Raw genomic sequence first — 19,498 nt, 5'->3', positions numbered from 1 at the left:
AATTCCCTTCAGTACTTCCAACAAAGGCCCCCTGTGATTCCCTGTGCCCAGGAACTTCCTTCTGTTGATTACCCTCCTTCTTCTCACTCACGCTCTCATCATCTGCTGGGAGAGAGACAATCCAGAGAGGAGTCATTGTGCTGGGGAGAAATTAAGAAGAATAGATCCGAGGGAAAACCAACATACTAAAGCTGCACAGACGGAGCAATTGGATTCTGCCTCCACTTCCCAACCAAACTTTTACAGAGAAGGAACATTGGGAAGGAAACTCCTGCAGGTAACAGTATACGTGGGAAGCAATGTCAGTGGTATCTGCTGACTGCAGCCCTGCCCTGGGTGAGATAAGGAAGGAACTAAAGGCACTTACTGATACCTCATTTTTGGGATTCTCAATATTTTCCTTCATTCCCCAGATGGTTTGTGTGTCAGTCCTCACCTGTGTGGGAGCCTCTTGGGATCTCTCTTTCTTCACAGGCCTGGAGATCAGGCACCCACGGCTCTTCCCCTCGTTCCAGCCGGGTGATCAGGTCTGGTTTGGGAAGGGGGAATCCTGTGCAGGGAGTGAAATCAGACCAGATCAGGGTGTGTGGAGGACTGAGAGAGCATTTGTCAGAAAGAACATTCCGTGAGCAGAACCTGTCCCTGTACTGTGCTGGGGAATGTGGAATCCAAGAGGATGGGAACATGGTCACTGAGCCCCCTCGGGGGATGGGGATGTCTAGGGAGGCAAGGGGAATTGTGATGCACACTCAGCTCTAGTGTTAAACCCCTGCCTATTTCTAAACCTGCGGAGCCCAGAGCCCTCCACATTGCTTGAGCTATTCCCGAGGAGGAGGGAGAAGAGGGATTATGTGTGCGACCGAGAAACAACACAGACAGGACAATACACTGCTTCTCCACCTTGCAAGCTACCGATGATCAGGTGGGAATGATTTAGTATATGCCTTAGCAAGGGAGGGATAGCTCAGTGGTTTGAGCATTGGCCTGCTAAATCGAGGGTTGTGAGTTCAATCCTTGAGGGGGCCATTTAGGGATATGGTGCAAAAATCTGTTGGATGATTTAGTTGGGGATTGGTCCTCCTTTGAGCAGGGGGTTGGACTTGATGATCTCCTGAGGTCTCTTCCAACCCTGAAATTCTATGATTAGGTTTTGACACCCTGGTCTCATTGGGGAGTAATGAGGGAAGAACGTGGCTGGTGTCAGACATGCAAACGACTCCCACCCCCCAGCGTCCAAGGGGCCAGGAATCCCTTACCCAGCGAGATCACCGTCTCGTAGTTCTCCTGCATGACATCCCTGTAGAGGGCTCTCTGAGCGGGGTCCAGCAGAGCCCCCTGCCTCTCGGTGAAATACACAGCCACCTCCTCGAAGGTCACCGGCACCTGAGACAACAAGAGTCCCCCACTCAGCACCTGCTGCCCCAGCCCCAATCCCGCTAGTTAAGGGGGAGGGCAGAATAGCCACCCCCACTCTGCTCAGAGCAGTCAGGAGAAGGTGAGAGCTCCTTGTCCCCACCGCAGACGGAGCAGGGCAGGGTCTTCTCATTTCCCACATGCCTGCCAGCCACAGGCTGATATGCGAAGCAGAGCTCTGCGCCAGAGACAGGGACAGGAATCCCAACAGCTTCCCTTCGTATTTCACAGCAGCCTATGGCTAGTGGGTCAGGCTACAGCACTGGGAGTCTGGTCAGTTTTCCCAGCCCTGCCCAGGGGGGTGTTTCCTGGTTCAGAAATGGGGGAATGTTTCCCCACCACCAATGGGCCTGCTCAGAAAATCAGGCCCAGGTTGATCACGTTCCAGCAGGTTTATTGCATCCCATCCCACCCTGGGTGTTTAACCCCTCTACAATACCCCTCCCCCCACCAAAAGCTCCTACCTGAGCTGGCTCCATCACAGCCATTTTCCTTCCCTGTCTCCTGGAAGAAGGGCCCATCTGGAGCGAAATGTGGACACGATTACTCAGCCTGTCAGAGGAGCAGGGAGATTGGGCAGTTTTCATAAGGGGCTGAAGTCCATGTCACCCACCAATTCCCCCCAGGCTCTCTCCCTGCAGACAGATGCTATGATTCTATGACTCTGCCATGCTGGGAAGAAACCCAGTTAGTTCATTAACACCCCGGCCAGGCTCCCCCTCCCCCATTAGAACAAATCCCACCAAGTCCCTTCTAAACCTCCCCAGAACAGCAGCTCTGAGCCAAACACTGGAAAAAGAGCAGAATCAAAGGAGTCACTTTAGGACACTGCCCCACAGTGTATTGTAACCCCTCTAGCTCTCCCCCTCCTCCCTCTGTAGTGCGGTGCTCAGCAGAGTGAGCAACTGGCTTTTCCTCTCTCAGCTCCTCCCCTTGTTCCCAGGAGAGCTGACTGCCCCGGGGGTGCAGGGAATGGATCTGGGCAGGGCTGGGAGCTGGGAACCTCCCTCCCCACTTCTTGCTCCTGCTGCCTATCTTCTTCCCTCGCCCTGGGAGAATGAGCGTTTGCCCCATTGTCGTGGGCCTTTGCTCTCATTAGGCAGCTCAGCCACTGACACTGGTAACGGGGGTTGAACCCGGCTGTGTCACTGAGGGCAGCAGCTCTGGGACTCACAGACACAGGGAGCCCCTCCCCTTGTAGGCCAAACTCACCAGCTGGTCCCTGAAAGGGGCCCTTTGTACAGAGTCATTTCCCTGCCCGGATCCAGCCATTTCCCCAGGTCTCTCCATCACCTGGAGGCTCAGGAGCTGGTATGGTTAGAGTGGTTCCAGCCACTGGAGAACGTGCACCTGGGCTGGTCTCAGAGGTGTGTGATTAAGCGGGAATGTGCTTAATGTTTTCTCTGAATACTCTGTGTGTGCCTCAGTTTCCCCATGTGTTACTCAAGTATCAAGCTGGTGGGATACAGGTGTGTGATCATTGCAGAGACCTCTAGAGGGCAGGTGTGACTGCAGAGTGGCTGCCTGGGCATAGAGAATGGCCAAAATTCTGAATCCTGGCAAGTGATGGCCAGAGCCTGTCCTCTGCAAGGAGCCAGCCCAAGATATTGGAGAACAAAGAGAGAGGGGGAGGCCAGGTGACCTGTTTTCCTGGGAAAGAGAGAAAGCATGGAGGAGGGGCAGCTGGGCATCACTGAGGATGGGGGGCTGGAGGTGGGGCAGTCTCCTGGTTTGGGACTCAGCGGAAAGAACCCAGGACTCGGGATTCCCCCCCAGATGGACTTTTTGAATGCTCCTGATTTCTGTGCTAACAAGCTCTGTTCTATGCTGTGTTCCCAGTGACCAATAAACCCGTCTGTTTTCCAAGCTGGCTGAGAGTCACAGCTGACTGTGGAGGTGGGGTGCACAGCCCCTCTGAGGAGTGTCTCAGGCTTCTCCTTAGGCTACCCCCGGGGTTCAGGCTGGGGCCGTGTGCCCTCTGTGGGCTCTGGGGCTGAGGAGGCTGGGGCCACGCGCTCAGTGGGTGGGGGATATTAGGAATGCTCAGGGGTTGGAACTTGTCTCCCCCAGTGTTAGATTCACCCCCCACCGGCTGTACCCCATTCTTATCCCTGGGTCCTCGTCCCAGGCAGGGGGGCTAAATCAATCTGTACAGTGGGGGGCACTGAGAGCCATTGAACCAAACTGTAAACCCTGGATAGGATGAAAACCCCTTCAAGCCATGATTGTGCCCCTGAGACCCGCTCCTTCCCCAGCCCCCAGCTGGGGCCCCCACCCTGCATTCAGTTTGGCCCCTGCCTACTTTCTGCCCCCCTCAGATCTCCCTGAGCTTCAACCTCCGTCTGCACCAGCGCGGGCATGGAAACAAAGCACCAGATGGGGGGGGGGGGGGGGGAAATGGGTGGTAACGTGATCCTGCCCCCGCCCCGCCCACACCGGGAGCTGGCGGCGGCTTTCCCGGGCCCAGAGCAGGAATCGCAGCCAGCTCCGCTGGGAGCAGCCTGGGGCCAAACCTCCCCCTGCAGCCCGGGGGTGACGGGGGGGGGGCGGGTCTCTCTTACCTTCCCTCCGAGCGGGGCCCCCCTGGGGCAGGGGCCGGGCGGGAAGGGACCTGGCCGGGCTGGGGGCTCTGCCCTGGGAGAGGCTCCTGGGGAGCAGCGGGAAGGGCCCTGCTGGAGATTCCCCTCTCCCGGCTGCAGCCAGGGCTCCGGGCTCCCAGCACCGGCCGCCGGGGCTCGGGGATCTCGCCGGGAGCCAGAGTCACCGCAGCGGCTGCGAGACACTTCCTGCTGCCGGGCCTGAGCCCAGCGATCGCTCCCCGCAGAGCCGCCTCCCAGCTGCTCCTGGGTCCTAGCGATCAACCCATCGCGCTGCAGCATCTCTGTGTCCGGCTTCTGTTCCACTCACAGGCTCTAAGGTCAGAAGGGAGGGACCGTCTTTCATCTAGCGCGGGGAATGGGTAACACATTTTTATAACATATTTAATGAACTTTAGGGGAAACCAGTAAACATGCGCAGAGGTAAGCAGGGAAATGGTGCCGCTATTGGCGGGAACTTTCCTGACTTAAACACCCACCGGTGGAATCAAAAAACAGACGGATTTGAGTCCTTGCTCCCTTCACCCAGAGCCTGGCTCACCTTGAGGGCTCCCCTTCCACTCTCCTGTGTGGCAAAGTCCTTATAACCCCCACAAGGCTGGGCCGAGGCTTCATGAGGGGCTCGTCCCCCAACCTGGTTGTGACCACTCAGGACACGGGCTAGAGCGTCCCCACTCCAAGTACTTTCTCTGCTCTGGACGCTTCCCTGACCATTGTCTATAGTTCAGAACAAATGCAATTTACTAAACAGCAGCTAATAAAAGAAATCAGGAAACAATGGGAAAGGCAAAAGGAAAACACTTAGCCCCACTCTGTGGGCACAGGGGAAGCACAAACAGCGTCTGTGGGATGCCAGGGCAGTTCACAGTCTGTCCCTCCCATGTCCCAGGCCTCCTGCCCAGGCCCTGGCTGTGCTGCAGGGATTCTGTGGCTCAGACACGTGCTCTGGCAGTGGCCACATGCCCTCAGGCTCTAGGTGACAGGACCTTTCTTCCCAGTGTCCCTGGAAAGGTGCAAATAAAAAGCCCCCCCCACACACACACACATTTGGTAATCTTTGTAAGCTGATTGGGGGGACAGGGGGTGGCAGACTCGTGATCTTTGAGCACTTCTGGCTGCTGACCTAGTTCTGTCCCTGCCCCCCCCCCCCCAGGGTTCCACGGGGTGCAGGCCGTGGACTGGGACACCCCCCCGTGGGGGGGTGAAATGCCAGTATGATGGGGATGACTTCATCAGCTTCCTCGTCCAGCCTTGGGCCCCTTACCCCTGTCTACGTCCCAACTCCCCCCCTTCCAGAGCCACGGCTCTGCTCCCGGCCCCACCTCAATGGGATGGGGAGGCACAGAGAGGGATGGGGGGGGGGGGCATTCCACTGGGCCCAGAGCAATTCCAGCCTCCCAATGTCCTGGTTAGTGTCAAAGGGACCAAAGTGGGTAAAGTTGCTCTTATGACGATGTCTTTGCATGAGCTGCGTCTAGGTTGTGACAAAAGGCAGTAAGTGAAGTTTGAAGGGTGGGAGGGGATGATGAGGTGAAAAGCAAATCACACTTGCAGATTGTGGGTCCTGTGATGGTTGTGAGGCTGCAAGGATGTTGGTTCCATTGCTGGGAGATGCCCGAATGAGAGAGGAAATAGAAGGTTTCCGACCTTTTTATATTAAATATCTGAGTGTGTCTCTGAGTCTCTCTGTCTGTCTCTCTGTCATGATGAAAACACAGCTCTTTGAGTTCAGAGTGGGGACGCTGTTATAAATCTGAAAGCCTGAAATCTCACCCCTCTCTTATCCTTTCCCCCTGCAGACACTCTGCCGTCTGCACTGGAGACAAAAAGAGGGGAACCACTCGGCGCACACAGACAGGATGAGACCGCAGCCTCTTTCCAGCCCTGCCCCTCTCAGGGATACTAGCAGAAGGAGACCCAGGGACCTGGGAATGTGCATTCATCCCAATGTCCAGTAGAAATGAGTAGCTGTCTTACATCAACAGAAGGGGATTTTCCATCAGTGCAATTAATCCACCTCTGGGGGAAGCAGTAGCTAGGGTGGTAGAAGAATTCTTCCCTTGACCTTGCTGCATCTGCATGGGGGTTAGATCGACCTAACCCCATCACACAGGTAACTTTTCACAGCTCTGAGCCAATTTGGGGCTAACCAGAGAAAGCCAGTTGGGGTGGCAGAGACCCCCTGAAAGACCACATGAAGGGCTGCTGACATCATCGTTATCACCTGACTCTGCATAGACTGGCCTAGTGACTGGGGGAAGGGTCAGGGAGATGATTATCTGACAGACTGTGTGTGTGTGTGCACGCGTGTCCGTCTGTCCCCTTCTCCCAGGGTCTGTCTGCAGAGGGAAAGGTTTGCCCAGTACCGAAGGTGCTAAGGCTACGTCTACACTTCCAGCTGTAGGGTGCCTGGAGTTAAACCTGCCCTCAGAGACAGCAGCAGGGAAAGCGCTGCCGTGTGTTCACACTGTCAGCTCCAACCGCAGTGGCGCGGCCACATTTGCAGCGGCTTTCGGAGCGGTGCATTATGGGCAGCTATCCCACAGAGCACCTCTTCCCGTTCTGACGCTGAGGCTGGAGGAGGGGGTCCTGTCCCAATGCCCCATCGTGCATCGCTTCACATCCCAGCAGTCCATTCACTTCCTTCCACATTTGGCGCAATCTTTCAACATTTTTTGTACAGCGCGCTCTGTCTTGTAATGGATCCTGAACTATTCAGGAATATGCTGATGGGTCTCACTAGCACATCACGAATGTCAGTCGAGTTATTCCTTAAACTACAAAGTGACAGTGAGGAGTCTGACAAAGAGGTCGACATGCATAATACATACGACACGAGATTGCTTGTGGCATTAACGGGCATGCTGACCACTGTAGAACGCCACTTTTGGGCTCGGGAAACAAGCACCGAGTGGTGGGATCACATCGTCATGCAAGTCTGTGATGACGAGCAGTGGTTGCAGAACTTTTGGATGAGGAAAGCCATTTTTGTTGGACTGTGCGCTGAGCTCACCCCCACCCTGTGGCGCAAAGACATGAAATTGAGAACTGCCCTGCCAGTGGAGAAGTGGGTGGCAATCGCAATCTGGAAGTTGGCTACTCCAGACAGCTACCGATCGGTCGCTAACCAGTTTGGAGTGGGCAAGTCTACCATTGCAGTCGTGTTGATGCAAGTGTGCAGGGCCATTAATCGCATCCTGCTCAGAAGACCTGTGACTCTGGGCAACGTGTGTGACATTGTGGATGGCTTTGCACAGATGGGTTTCCCTAATTGTGTGTGTGTGGCGGGGGGGGGGGGGGGGATAGAGAGCATAGATAGTCCAATTCTGGCATAAGACCACCTAGCCTTCGAGTACCAATCAGAAAGGGTATTTCTCGATGGTTCTCCAGGCGCTTGTGAATCACTGTGGGGGTTTCATGGACATTAACGCAGGCTGGTCCAGAAAGGTGCATGATGCATGCATCTTTTGGAACACGGGCCTGTTCAGGAAGCTGTAAGCCGGGCCTTTGTTCCTGGACCATAAGATCACTGTAAGGGAAGTCAAAACACCCATTTTGATCCTTCAAGACCCAGTCTACCCTTTAATGCCATGGCTCATGAAACCATACATGGGGAGCCTTGACAACAGCAAGAAGCAGTTGAACAAGAGGTTGAGTCAGTGCAGAATGACTGTGGAGTGTGCTTTTGGCCATTTAAAGGCCCGCTGGCGATGTCTATATGGGAAGCTGGACCTGACCAATGACAGCATCCCTACGGTTATAGCTGTGTGCTGTACTCCCCATAACATTTGTGAAGGGAAGGGTGAAAACTTCACTCCAGCATGGACTGCTGAGGTTCAGCGCCTGGAGGCTGAATGTGAACAGCCAGACACCAGGGCTATTAGAGGGACACAGCGGAGGGCCGCAAGGATTAGGGATGCCTTGAGGCAGCAATTAGATGCTGAAATCCAGTAATGTATGGTGCCCTACACAGGAGCCCAGTGGTTCCAATGCTAATAGGTATCTGTGTTTGCTACGTATGATGCACTGACTAGCAGTGCCTGTTGCTTTCCTGGGCTTTTAATTAATGCAATAAAGAATGTTTCCAAAACCAAAAAAAAAAACACATTTATTGGAGATACAACGGCTGGAGAAACAAACATGGCATGACACATCTGTACTGTGTGGGAGGAGGGAAGGGCGCGGGGTGCGGAATGGAACAATCACAGATTTGTGTATGTCCTGGTATTGTATTCAGCCTTCCTGTTTGTGTGGTGCACTTCTGGTTGGCTAAACTGCATGGGCATGGGGGTTGAGTGCAGTGGGTAAGGGTTGGAGTTTATATGCGTGGACGGTAAAGGTAAAGGTGTTGGATGCAGCTGGCGGAGATATGAAACTGGATGTTGTTGAAAGCGGGTTGGTGGTCACATGGGGGTGCAAGGGAAAGAGTTTTGGGACAAGGGCTGTAGCGGGGGGTGGGCGCGGATCTGCTCCGTATGCAGTGCTACAAGCACTTCTATCGAGTCCGCTTGGCACTCCATGATGCTTAGGAGCTGCTCCATGGTTTGTTGCTGGTGATCCGCATTCTCCTGGCAGACCCTCCTTTTGGTCTCCCGCCACTCCTGTACGTTTTCATTTTTGGTAAGGGACTACTGCATAACTTCATGCAGAAGGTCCTCCTTGCTTCTTCGCGGCCACTTCCTGAGGCTGCGAAGCCGTTTGGCCATTGATAACAGCTGGGATCTCAAGGTTGCATCTGTAAAGCCAAAATGCAACATTTTACAGAGGCAGCATTGTTAACACTAAACAGAGCGATGAGTCAGCCGGACTTAACCACAAGCGCAACTCACACAATAGCACAAACTGCCTGTCCCAAGGCAAGGGCACATAACCCACAGGAGCCCCAAAATGGGGAGTAACCAGAGGAGCAGGGGGGACTGATTGTTCGAGGGTTGTACTGTCCTCTGGGGTTCTGTTTCTTGGGGAGAGCCAACAGCTGCAGGGGGCCCCTATACTCAACACTGTCCCCACATTTTCCACAGGCTGGGTTCGTCCTGGAAGATATCTCGCTGCTGAGGGTGACCTGGGAAGCAAGGAAGGGTCTTCTACTACAATGCGGCTTCTGCCCTGACCCTTACGCGGCTTGCCTGTGTGCAGCAATGGTCTCCGCCCCCCCACTCATGGAACAGTGGCGTGGGTATGTTACCCTTACTGGGACAAGGAGCATAGTTGCTCTGCCAAGGAACCTGCGCACGCGGATTGCCCAGCTTCTGCATGAGACCTTCGATGAGATCACGGAGGCTGATTACCACGATGTGAGAGAGCACATCAATGCCCTATTCCGCATCTAGGCATGCTCACAGCCCCAAGCCTTCTTTCTGCAACCCTCCTCGCCCCAACAGCCCGCACTGAACAACTCCCTTCTCAAAATAAAAGCCACTTACCGGGAGCTTCCTCTGCTGTTTGCTCTTCCCCAAGCACTGCCTGCTGCAACTCGCTACCTTCCTCTGGGCTTGAAAACAGCTCCTGGCTGCATGCATCAATGGATGCTGCGCTGTCCTCTGGCTCAGGGGCCCCCTCCTCCTCAGCACCCTCTATCCTGCTTTCCTCCTCCTGCCTTCTTGCACTCTGGGCTGGCACAGCCTCTGAAGTGTCCATGGTGCTCTTCAGAGTGGAGGTAGGCTCACCAGCTCTTTCTAGTACCGGCAGCTCGTGGGGGCAGCACCGGAGTGGCGGTTTGCCTCCCCCGCTTTGTGGTAGGCATTCTGCAGCTCCTTCACTTTAACCCTGCACTGCACTGCGTCCCGGTCATGGCCCCTTTCGATCATGGCCCTTGATATCTGCCCCTAGGTATGGTAATTCCTATGGCTGGAGCGCAGCTGGGACTGGACAACTTCCTCCCCCCAAACACTGCTAAGTCCAGCACCTCAGCCTTGTTCCAGGCTGGTGATCACCTGATGCGTGGTGGCATGGTCATGTGGAAAGATGCGCTGAGAGCCCTCCACGCCTTGCTGAGCAAACAGGAAGGGGACTTTCAAAATTCCCAGATAATTTAAAGGATGGGTCTGACGGTTGGTCACATGAGGGCAGGCAGTTCAAACTGATGACCAGAGTGGTTAGAACAGGCATTGTGGGACACATCCCAGAGGCCGATCAGGGTGCAGTAAGAGACCAGGGCATCCACACTGGCACTGTGGCACTCCAGCCTGGGCCCAGAAAACTCTATGCTTCTCATGGTGGTGGATTACCAATTCTGTCTGGGCCTGACCTTCCCTTTTCTCAAATGGGGGTAAGAGCCCTTCCCCATCTGCAGCAGGGTGAGGCTCAGCACATTGAAGTTTGTGCGGTGCTCAGGTAGTGCCGTGATGGGGGCCAGATAGGGGACTGCAATAGCTACAGACGTGGAGCTGTTTCCTGTTCACGTCAAATTACAAAACATCACATTGGGGTTGTTGCAAACTTTCCTGATTTCACACTGACTCCTTCACTAGCTGGCGTTTCCCTTAAAAACAATTGGAATGAAATGCTTAAAACCCAGATTTTTGTGCACCTGTGAAAGTTTAAATCAATAAATATTAAATTTTGACAAATGTACATTTTAAGCATTTTATATATTGTGACAAAGTTCCTCCTCTATCTTGGTGGGTCCTGCGCTTATTGGCGGATTTTCTTGCCTCAGAGATTCACCATGTGGGTTGGGGAACAGCCCAGAGACCTTCCCCTCTGGAAGAACCCACAGTCCAGGTCAATTGGGAGGTTTGGGGGGAACCCGGGCCCGCCCTCTACTCCGGGTTCCAGCCCAGGGCCCTGTGGACTGCAGCTGTCTATAGTGCCTCCTGTAACAGCTGCATGACAGCTACAACTCTCTGGGTTGATTTGACGGAGGGAGGGGGAAGCAAATGAATACAGAACAAATCTATTTTTTACATCTTAAGACGACGGTGCAGCATGACTGATAGCCCTCGGCATCTTCTGGGTGCTTGGCAGCAAATACTGGGCACTTGGTATGATGACGATGGCCTTCAGGCCTATTGCACGATCTGCTGCTCAGGGAAGACTCTACCTATTACAAGTTGGATCATCGCACATTAGCAAAGACTACGGGTAGGCAAGGGGCTGCTGCTGTGTAGCAATGCAGCCCCACGTCTGCCAGCCCCATGTCTGCCAGCACCCAGATCGCCCTCGGCCTGTTCTGGGTGCTTAGCAGAAAATACTGGGCGCTTGGCAGAAAATGGCATACTACGACTGTCGTAATACACCATCTACTGCTAAAAGGCAAAAGGCTGGTGCAATGCAGCCCTACGGCTGCCAGCCCCACGGCTGCCAGCACCCAGATCGCCGATGAAGGCTACCAGTCATGCTGCACCGTCTACCACCAAAAGGCAGTTAGCTGCTGCTGCTGTGTAGCAATGCAGTCCCACGTCTGCCGGCACCCAGATGACATATGGTGACGGTGAGCTGAGCTGAGCGGGCTCCATGCTTGCCGTGGTATGTTGTCTGCACAGGTAACCCAGGTAAAAAGGCGCGAATCTATTGTCTGCCGTTGCTCTGATGGAGGGGAAGGGGCCTGACGACATGTACCCAGAACCCCCCGCGACACTGTTTTGCATCATTCGGGCATTGGGGTCTCAACCCAGAATTCCAATGGGCGGTGGAGACTGCGGGAACTGTGGGATAGCTACCCATAGTGCAATGCTCCGGAAGTCGACGCTAGCCTCGGTACTGTGGACCCGGTCCGCCAACTAGAGCACTTAGAGCATTTTATGTGGGGACACACACAATCGGCTGTATATAACCGATTTCTATAAAACCGGCTTCTATTAATTCAACCTAATTTCGTAGTGTAGACATACCCTTAGCGACTGGCAGAAAACGAAGAGTGGACTTCTAGGCTCTAAAGTTTTTAATTGCTTTATTTTTGAGTGCACTTATACAAATAAAATCTATGTTTTTAAGTTACACTTTCCTGATAAAGAGATTGCACTACAGTACTTGTATGAGGTGAATTGAAAAATACTATTTTTGTTTTGAATGTTTACAGTACAAATATTTGTAACAAAAATAATATAAAGTGAGCACTGTACACTTTCTATTCTTTATTGATTTCTATCACAACAGATATGAAAACGTAGAAAAACATCTGAAAACATTTAACAAATTCCAATATCTATTCTATTGTTTAACTATGTGATTCATCAAGATTAATACTTTTAACCACAATGAATTTTTTTTGAGTTAATCATGCGAGTTAATTGCAATTAATCAACAGCACTACTATCTTCTTTCGATTACTTAACAATACCAAGTTACATTTCAAAGTTCTAGTCTCTATTTCTTGGAATGGTCCCAAATACCTTTTACACACTTTTCAAACACTTATGGTCTCCCTCTTGTATGGATTGCTTGATGTTTAACAAGGTCAGACCTCCGTATGAAACTTTTTCCACAGTCTAAGCACTGATGGGGTCTCTCTCCAGTGTGGATTTTTTGATGTACAAGAAGATTTGACCTCCGTACGAAACTTTTTCCACAGTCTAAGCACTTATGGGGTCTCTCTCCAGTGTGGATTTCCTCATGTTTAACAAGGTCTGACCTCCGTATGAAACCTGTCCCACAGATTAAGCACTTATGGGGTCTCTCTCCAGTGTGGATTGCCTGATGAAGAAGAAGGGCTGATCTCTGTATAAAACTTTTCCCACAGTCTAAGCACTTGTGGGGTCTCTCTCCAGTGTGGATTGCCTGATGAATAAGAAGGGTTGATTTCTGTATAAAACTTTTTTCACAGATTAAGCATTTATGCGGTCTCTCTCCAGTGTGGATTGCCTGATGTTTGAGAAGGGCAGACCTCTGTATGAAACTTTTCCCACAGTCTAAGCACTTATGGGGTCTGTCTCCGGTGTGTATTCTCTGATGTTCCATAAGATTTGATCTTTGTGTGAAACTTTTCCCACAGTCCAAACACTTATGGGATTTCTCTCCTGTGTGGATTATCTGATGTTTAGCAAGGCCTGACCTCTCTACGAAACTTTTCCCACACTCTAAGCACTTATGCGGTCTCTCTCCTGTGTGTTTTCTCTGATGTCTAAGTAGGGCTGACCTCCATACGAAACTTTTCCCACAGATTAAGCACTTATTCAGTCTCTCTCCAGTGTGGATTGCCTGATGTGTAATCAGTGTTGACTTCGAATTCAAACAATTTCTGCCCTCAAGGCACTGAGTGGGTTTCTCTCCTGTGTAGCCTCTCCCATGGTTATTAAGATCTGAGCGGTTATTGAATCTTTCCCCACGGTGCGAGCATTGAAGTGATTTCTCTCCAGTATGAATTGTCTGAGGTGAAACAAACTGTGGTCTCAGAAAGAATCCTTTTCCATGACCGAGGCATAAATAGTGTTTGTCTTCCTTAGGGGTTATGTGATGGGCTGTGGGATCCCTGTATCCTTCCCCACAGATAAAAGATTCATCCATCTGCTCCCTTGAGTGGTTTCTCAGCAGCCTCTCTGAGCTCTGCCAATTTCCCCAGGCTTGTCCCTGTTCCAAGCACTGGGAAAAATTATCTTCAGCTCTTCCCTCAAAGGTCCCCTGTGATTCCCCGGGCCCAGGAACTTCCTGCTGTTGATTCCCCTCCTCGGTCTCACTCACTCTCTCATCACCTGCTGGGAGAGAGACAATCCAGACAGGAGTCATTGTGCTGGGGAGAAATTAAGAGGAATAGCACCGAGGGAAAACCCAACATACTAAAGCTGCACAGACAGAGCAATTGGATTCTGCCTCCACTTCCCACCCAAACTTTTACAGAGAAGGAACGTTGGGAAGGAAACTCCTGCAGGTAACAGGACATGTGGGAAGTGATGTCAGTGATATCTGCTGCCTGCAACCCTGCCTAGGTGAGAAGAGGAAGGAACTAAAGGCATTTACTGATACCTCATTTTTGGGAGTCTCAACTTTTTCCTTCCTTCACCAGATGGCTTGTGTTAGTCCTCACCTGTGTGGGAGCCTCTCGGGATCTCTCTTCCCTCACAGGACTGGAGATCGGGCACCCACGGCTCTTCCCCTCGTTCCAGCCGGCTGATCAGGTCAGGTTTGAGAAGGGGGAATCCTGTGTAGGGAGTGAAATCAGACCAGATAAGGATGCGTGGAGGATTGCGAGAGCGTGTCAGAAAGGACATTCTGTGAGTGGAACCTGTCCCTGTGCTGTGCTGGGGAATGTGGAATCTAAGAGGACGGGAACATGGTCACTGAGCCCCCTCGAGGGGGGCAGACATCTGGGGACGTGAGGGGAATTGTGGTGCACACTGAGCTCTAGTGTTAAACCCCTGCCTATTTCTCAACCTGCGGAGCCCAGAGCCCTCCACATGGCTGGAGGTGTTACCAAGGAGGAGGGAGAAGAGGGATTCTGTGCGAGACCATGAAACAACACAGACAAGACAATATATGACTTCTCCCCCTTGGAAGCTAGGGGTGTTGGGTGGGGATGATTTAGTATGTGCCTTAGGTTTTGACACCCTGGTCTCATTGTGGTGTCAGTCACACAGACCCCTTTCCCCAGCTTCCAATAACCCAGGGGCCAGGAATCCCTTACCCAGCGAGGTCACCATCTCGTAGTTCTCCTGCATGACGTCCCTGTAGAGGGATCTCTGAACGGGGTCCAGCAGAGCCCCCTGCCCCTGGGTGAAATACACAGCCACCTCCTCGAAAGTCACCGGCATCTGAAACAACAAGAGTCCCCCACTCAGCACCTACTGCCCCAGCCACAATCCCATTAGTCACAGGGGAGGAGGACCAAAGAAGCAGAATCCTCCCCACACCCTGCTCAGAGCAGCCAGGAGGCTTCAGGGGGTGGGCGAAGGTGAGAGCTCCTTGTCCCCCTCAGCAGATGGAGCAGGGCAGGTTCTTCTCATTTACCACATGCCTGCCCGCCACAGGCTGATACGTGAAGCTGAGCTCTGAGCCAAGGACAGGAACAGGAATCCCAACAGCTTCCCTTTGTATTTCACAGCAGCCTCTGGCCAGTGGGGTCAGGCTCCAGCACTGCGAGTTTGGTCAGTTTTCCAGCCCTGCCCAGGGTTCAGAAATGGGGGAATGTTTCCCCTCCCCCTCAACACGCCAATGCGCCTATTCAGAAAATCAGGCCCAGGTTGATCATGTTCTAGCAGGTTCATCACACCCAGTCCCACCCTGGGTGATTAACCCCTCTGCAATGCCCCTCCCCCCCACCAAAAGCTCCTACCTGAGCTGGCTCCATCACAGCCATTTCCCTTCCCTGTCTCCTGGAAGATGGGATGATCTGGAGCGAAACGTGGACGCGATTCCTCAGCCTGTTGGGGCGAGAGGGGCGATGGGGGAGGTTACAGAAGGGGCTGGAATCCATGTCACTCCCCGATTCCCCCCAGGCTCTCCCCCTGCAGACAGACGCTTTGATTCTATGACTCTGCCATGCTGGGAAGAAACCCAGTTAGTTCATTACCTCCCCGTCAAGGCCCCCTATGCCCCCATTAGAACTAACCCCACCAAGTCCCTTCTAAACCTCCCCAGAACAGCAGCTCTGAGCCAAACACTGGAAAAAGAGCAGAATCAAAGGAGTCACTTTAGGGCACTGCCCCACAGTGTATTGTAACCCCTCTAGCTCTCCCCCGTCTTCCTAAGTAGTGCGGTGCTCAGCAGAGTGAGCAACTGGCTTTTCCTCTCTCAGCTCCTCCCCTTGTTCCCAGGAGAGCTGACTGCCCCGGGGGGGTGCAGGGAATGGATCTGGGCAGGGCTGGGAGCTGGGAACCTCCCTCCCCACTTCTTGCTCCTGCTGCCCTTCAAGTCTCTCCGCTCTCCCTTTTCGTCTTCTTCCCTCGCCTGGGAGAACGGGCGACTGCCCCATTGTCGTGGGCCTTTGCTCTCCTTAGGCAGCTCAGCCACTGACACTGGTAACGGGGGTTGAACCCAGCTGTGTCACTGAGGGCAGCAGCTCTGGGACTCACAGACACAGGGAGCCCCGCCCCTTGTAGGCCAAACTCACCAGCCGGTCCCTCAAAGGGGCCCTTTGTACAGAGTCATTTCCCTGCCTGGCTTCAGCCCTTTCCCCAGGTCTCTCCATCACCTGGAGGCTCAGGGGCTGGTATGGTTAGAGTGGTTCCAGCCACTGGAGAACGTGCCCCTGGGGCTGGTCTCAGAGGGGTGTGATGAAGCAGGAATGTTCTTAATATTTTCTCTGAATACCGAGTGTGTTTCTCAGTTTCCCCATGTGTTACTCAAGTATTGAACTGGTGGGATACAGGTGTGTGATCATTGCGGAGACCTCTAGAGGGCAGGTGTGACTGCAGAGTTGCTTCCTGGGCATAGAGGAAGGGTGGGCAAACTGCGGCTGGGCCCGTCCTGTCCCACTCCTGAGCTCACAGGGGAGGCTTCCCCGGCCCCTCCCCGACTTTCCCTCTGCAGCCACACCAACACACACCAGCAGCGCTCTGGGGGGCAGGGCTGCACGGCAGCGAGTCTGGCTCCGGTCACTGCTCTGAGCAGCATAGTAAGGGGGCCGGGGCCAGAGCCAGGGGGTTGGGTAAGGGGCAGGGAGTCCCAGGGGGCAGTCAGGGGACAGGAATCTAGGGGTGGTTGGATGGGGCAGAGGTTCTGGGGTGGTCATCAGGGGATGGGGAACGGGGGGGGTTGATGGGACGTGGTAATCCCGAGGCTCTGTCAGGGAGTGGGGGTGTGGATAGGGGTTCGGGCAGTCAGGGGACGGGTAGGTTGGATAGGAGGTGGGGAGGGGTCTCTGGAAGGGGCGGTCAATGGACAAGGAGCAGGGGGGGCATAGATGGGGTGGAGTCTTGCGGGGGTTGTTAGGGGCAGCGGGTCTCTGGAGAGGGCGGTCAGGGGACAAGGAGCAGGGGGGCTTAGATGGGGTGGGGTCTTTGGGGGGTGGTTAGGGGAAGGGGGTCTCTGGAGAGGGCAGTCAGGGGACAAGGAGCAGGGGGGGTTGGAAGGGTCAGGGATTCTGAGGGGGGGCAGTCAGGGGACGGGAAGTAGGAAGGGGTCGGATAGGCGGCAGGGCCAGGCTGTTTGGGGGAGCACAACTTTTCTTATCCGGCCCTCCATACAATTTTGATCCCCGATGTGGCCCTCAGGCCAAAAAGTTTGCCCACCTCTGGCATAGAGAATGGTCAAAATTCTGTATCCTGACAAGTGATGGCCGAGGAGCCAGCTGAAGGTGTGGGAGAACAAAGAGAGAGGGGGAGGCCAGGTGACCTGTTTTCCTGGGAAAGAGAGAAAGCATGGAGGAGGGGCAGCTGGGCGTCACTGAGGAGGTGGGGCTGGAAGCGGGTCAGTCTCCTGGTTTGGGACTCAGCGGGGAGAGTCCAGGACTCGGGACTCTGGATTCCCCCCCACCCCATGGACTTTTCTGAAAGCTCCTGATTTCTGTGCTAACAAGCTCTGTTCTATGCTGTGTTCCCAGCGACCAATAGACCTTTTTGTTTTCCAAGCTGGCTGAGAGTCACAGCTAACTGTGGAGGTGGGCTGCACGGCCCATGTGGAGAAGCGTGTCAGGCTTCTCCTTAGGCTGCCCTAGGGGCTCAGGCTGGGGCCGTGTGCCCTCCCTGGGCTCTGGGGAGGGGGAGACTGGGGCCACACGCTCAGCGGGTGGGGCGATATTGGGAGTGCTCAGGGGCTGGGGTCCTACGCCTACGGGGGGGGCAGGAACTTGCCTCCCCCAGCCCTAGATTCACCCCCGCCCCGACGGCTGTACCCTGTTCTTATCACCAGCTCCTACTCCCAGGCAGTGGGGGGGGGGGGGGGGTGAAACGATCTATACAGTGGGGGGGCGCTGAGAGCCATCCAGTGGGAGAACACTTTAACCTGTCTGCCCATTCAATGACAGACCTGCGGGTGGCTATCTTACAACAGAAAAACTTCAAAAACAGACTCCAAGGAGAGACTGCTGAGCTGGAATTGATATGCAAATTCGATACAATCAACTCAGGATTGAATAAGGACTGGGAATGGCTGAGCCATTACAAACATTGAATGTATCTCTCCTTGTAAGTATTCTCACACTTCTTATCAAACTGTCTGTACTGAGCTATCTTGATTATCACTTCAAAAGTTCTTTTCTCTTACTTAATTGGCCTCTCAGAGTTGGTAAGACAACTCCCACCTGTTCATGCTCTCTGTATGTGTGTATATATATCTCCTCAATATATGTTCCACTCTATATGCATCCGAAGAAGTGGGCTGTAGCCCACGAAAGCTTACGCTCTAATAAATTTGTTAGTCTCTAAGGTGCCACAAGTACTCCTGTTCTTTTTATTGAACCAAACTGTAAACCCTGGATAGGATGGAAACCCCTTCAAGCCAAGGGGTGTGGCAGGTCCCCACCAGCCTAGATCCAACGCCTGTGCTGCCCACCCCCGGCCCTGATTGTGCCCCTGGGACCCGCTCCTTCGCAAGCCCCGAGCTGGGGACCCCACCCTGCATTCAGTTTTGCGCCGGCCCACCGTCTGCCCCCCCCCCATTCTCCCCCCTCAGCTGCAGCCTCCGTCCGCAGTCCGCACCAGGGCGGCCAAGGGCAAGAAAACAAAGCAGCACATGGGGGGGGGGGGGGGAGATGGGTGGTAACAGGATCCTGCCCCTGCCCCTCACACACCGGGAGCTGGCGGCAGCTTTCCTGGGCCCAGGGCGGGAATCGCAGCCAGCTCCGCTGGGAGCAGCCTGGGGCCAAACCTCCCCCTGCAGCCCGGGGGTGACGGGGCGGGTCACTCTTACCTTCCCTCCGAGCGGGGCCCCCCTGGGGCAGGGGCCGGGCCGGGAAGGGGCCTGGCCAGGGTGGGGGCTCTGCCCTGGGAGAGGCTCCTGGGGAGCAGCGGGAAGGGCCCTGCTGGAGATTCCCCTCTCCCGGCTGCAGCCAGGGCTCCGGGCTCCCAGCACCAGCCGCCGGGGCTCGGGGATCTCGCCAGGAGCCTGGGAGCCAGAGTCACCGCAGCGGCTGCGAGTAACTTCCTGCTGCCGGGACGGACCCCGGCGATCGCTCCCCCCAGAGCCGCCTCCCAGCTGCTCCTGGGTCCTAGCGATAAACTCATCGCGCTGCAGCATCTCTGTGTCCGGCTTCTGTTCCACTCTCAGGACAGAAGGGAGGGACCGTCTTCCATCTAGCGGGGGGAATGGGAGACATATTTTTTCTAAAATACTTAATGAACTTTAGGGGAAACCAGTAAACATGCGCAGAGGTAAGCAGGGAAATGGTCCCGCTATTGGGGGGGACTTTCCTGATTTAAACACCCACCGGTGGAATCAAAAAGCAGAAGGATTTGAGTCCTTGCTCCATTCACCCAGAGCCTGCCTCACCTCCAGGGCTCCCCTTCCAATCTCCTCTGTAGCAAAGTCCTTATAACCCCCACAATTCTGGGCCCAGGCTTCCTGAGGGGCTCGTCCCCCAACCTGGTTGTGACCACTCAGGACATGGGCTAGAGCGTCCCAACTCCGGGGAACTTTCCCCACTCTGGATGCCTCCCTGATCATTGTCTATATCCCAG

General features: G+C 54.2%; 1 protein-coding gene across 1 annotated transcript in view; it reads right to left on the bottom strand.

The window, feature by feature from the left end:
* Nucleotides 1-15,240, bottom strand: part of LOC135887363 (zinc finger protein 586-like) — a 28,622-nt gene extending 13,382 nt beyond the window's left edge. Inside the window, exons 1-7 of the mRNA XM_065415135.1 lie at nucleotides 15,217-15,240; nucleotides 14,569-14,695; nucleotides 13,972-14,085; nucleotides 1,878-1,934; nucleotides 1,257-1,436; nucleotides 437-550; nucleotides 92-105 (exon numbers count right to left, since the gene is read on the bottom strand). Coding sequence (XP_065271207.1) covers nucleotides 92-105; nucleotides 437-550; nucleotides 1,257-1,436; nucleotides 1,878-1,934; nucleotides 13,972-14,085; nucleotides 14,569-14,695; nucleotides 15,217-15,240 — 630 coding nt within the window. The remainder of the gene's footprint in view (nucleotides 1-91; nucleotides 106-436; nucleotides 551-1,256; nucleotides 1,437-1,877; nucleotides 1,935-13,971; nucleotides 14,086-14,568; nucleotides 14,696-15,216) is intronic.
* Nucleotides 15,241-19,498: the final 4,258 nt, after the last annotated feature.

Source organism: Emys orbicularis, chromosome 13, assembly GCF_028017835.1.
Source record: "Emys orbicularis isolate rEmyOrb1 chromosome 13, rEmyOrb1.hap1, whole genome shotgun sequence".
NCBI classification, from domain to species: Eukaryota; Metazoa; Chordata; order Testudines; family Emydidae; genus Emys; species Emys orbicularis.
This window is presented reverse-complemented; position numbering and strand designations above follow the sequence as displayed.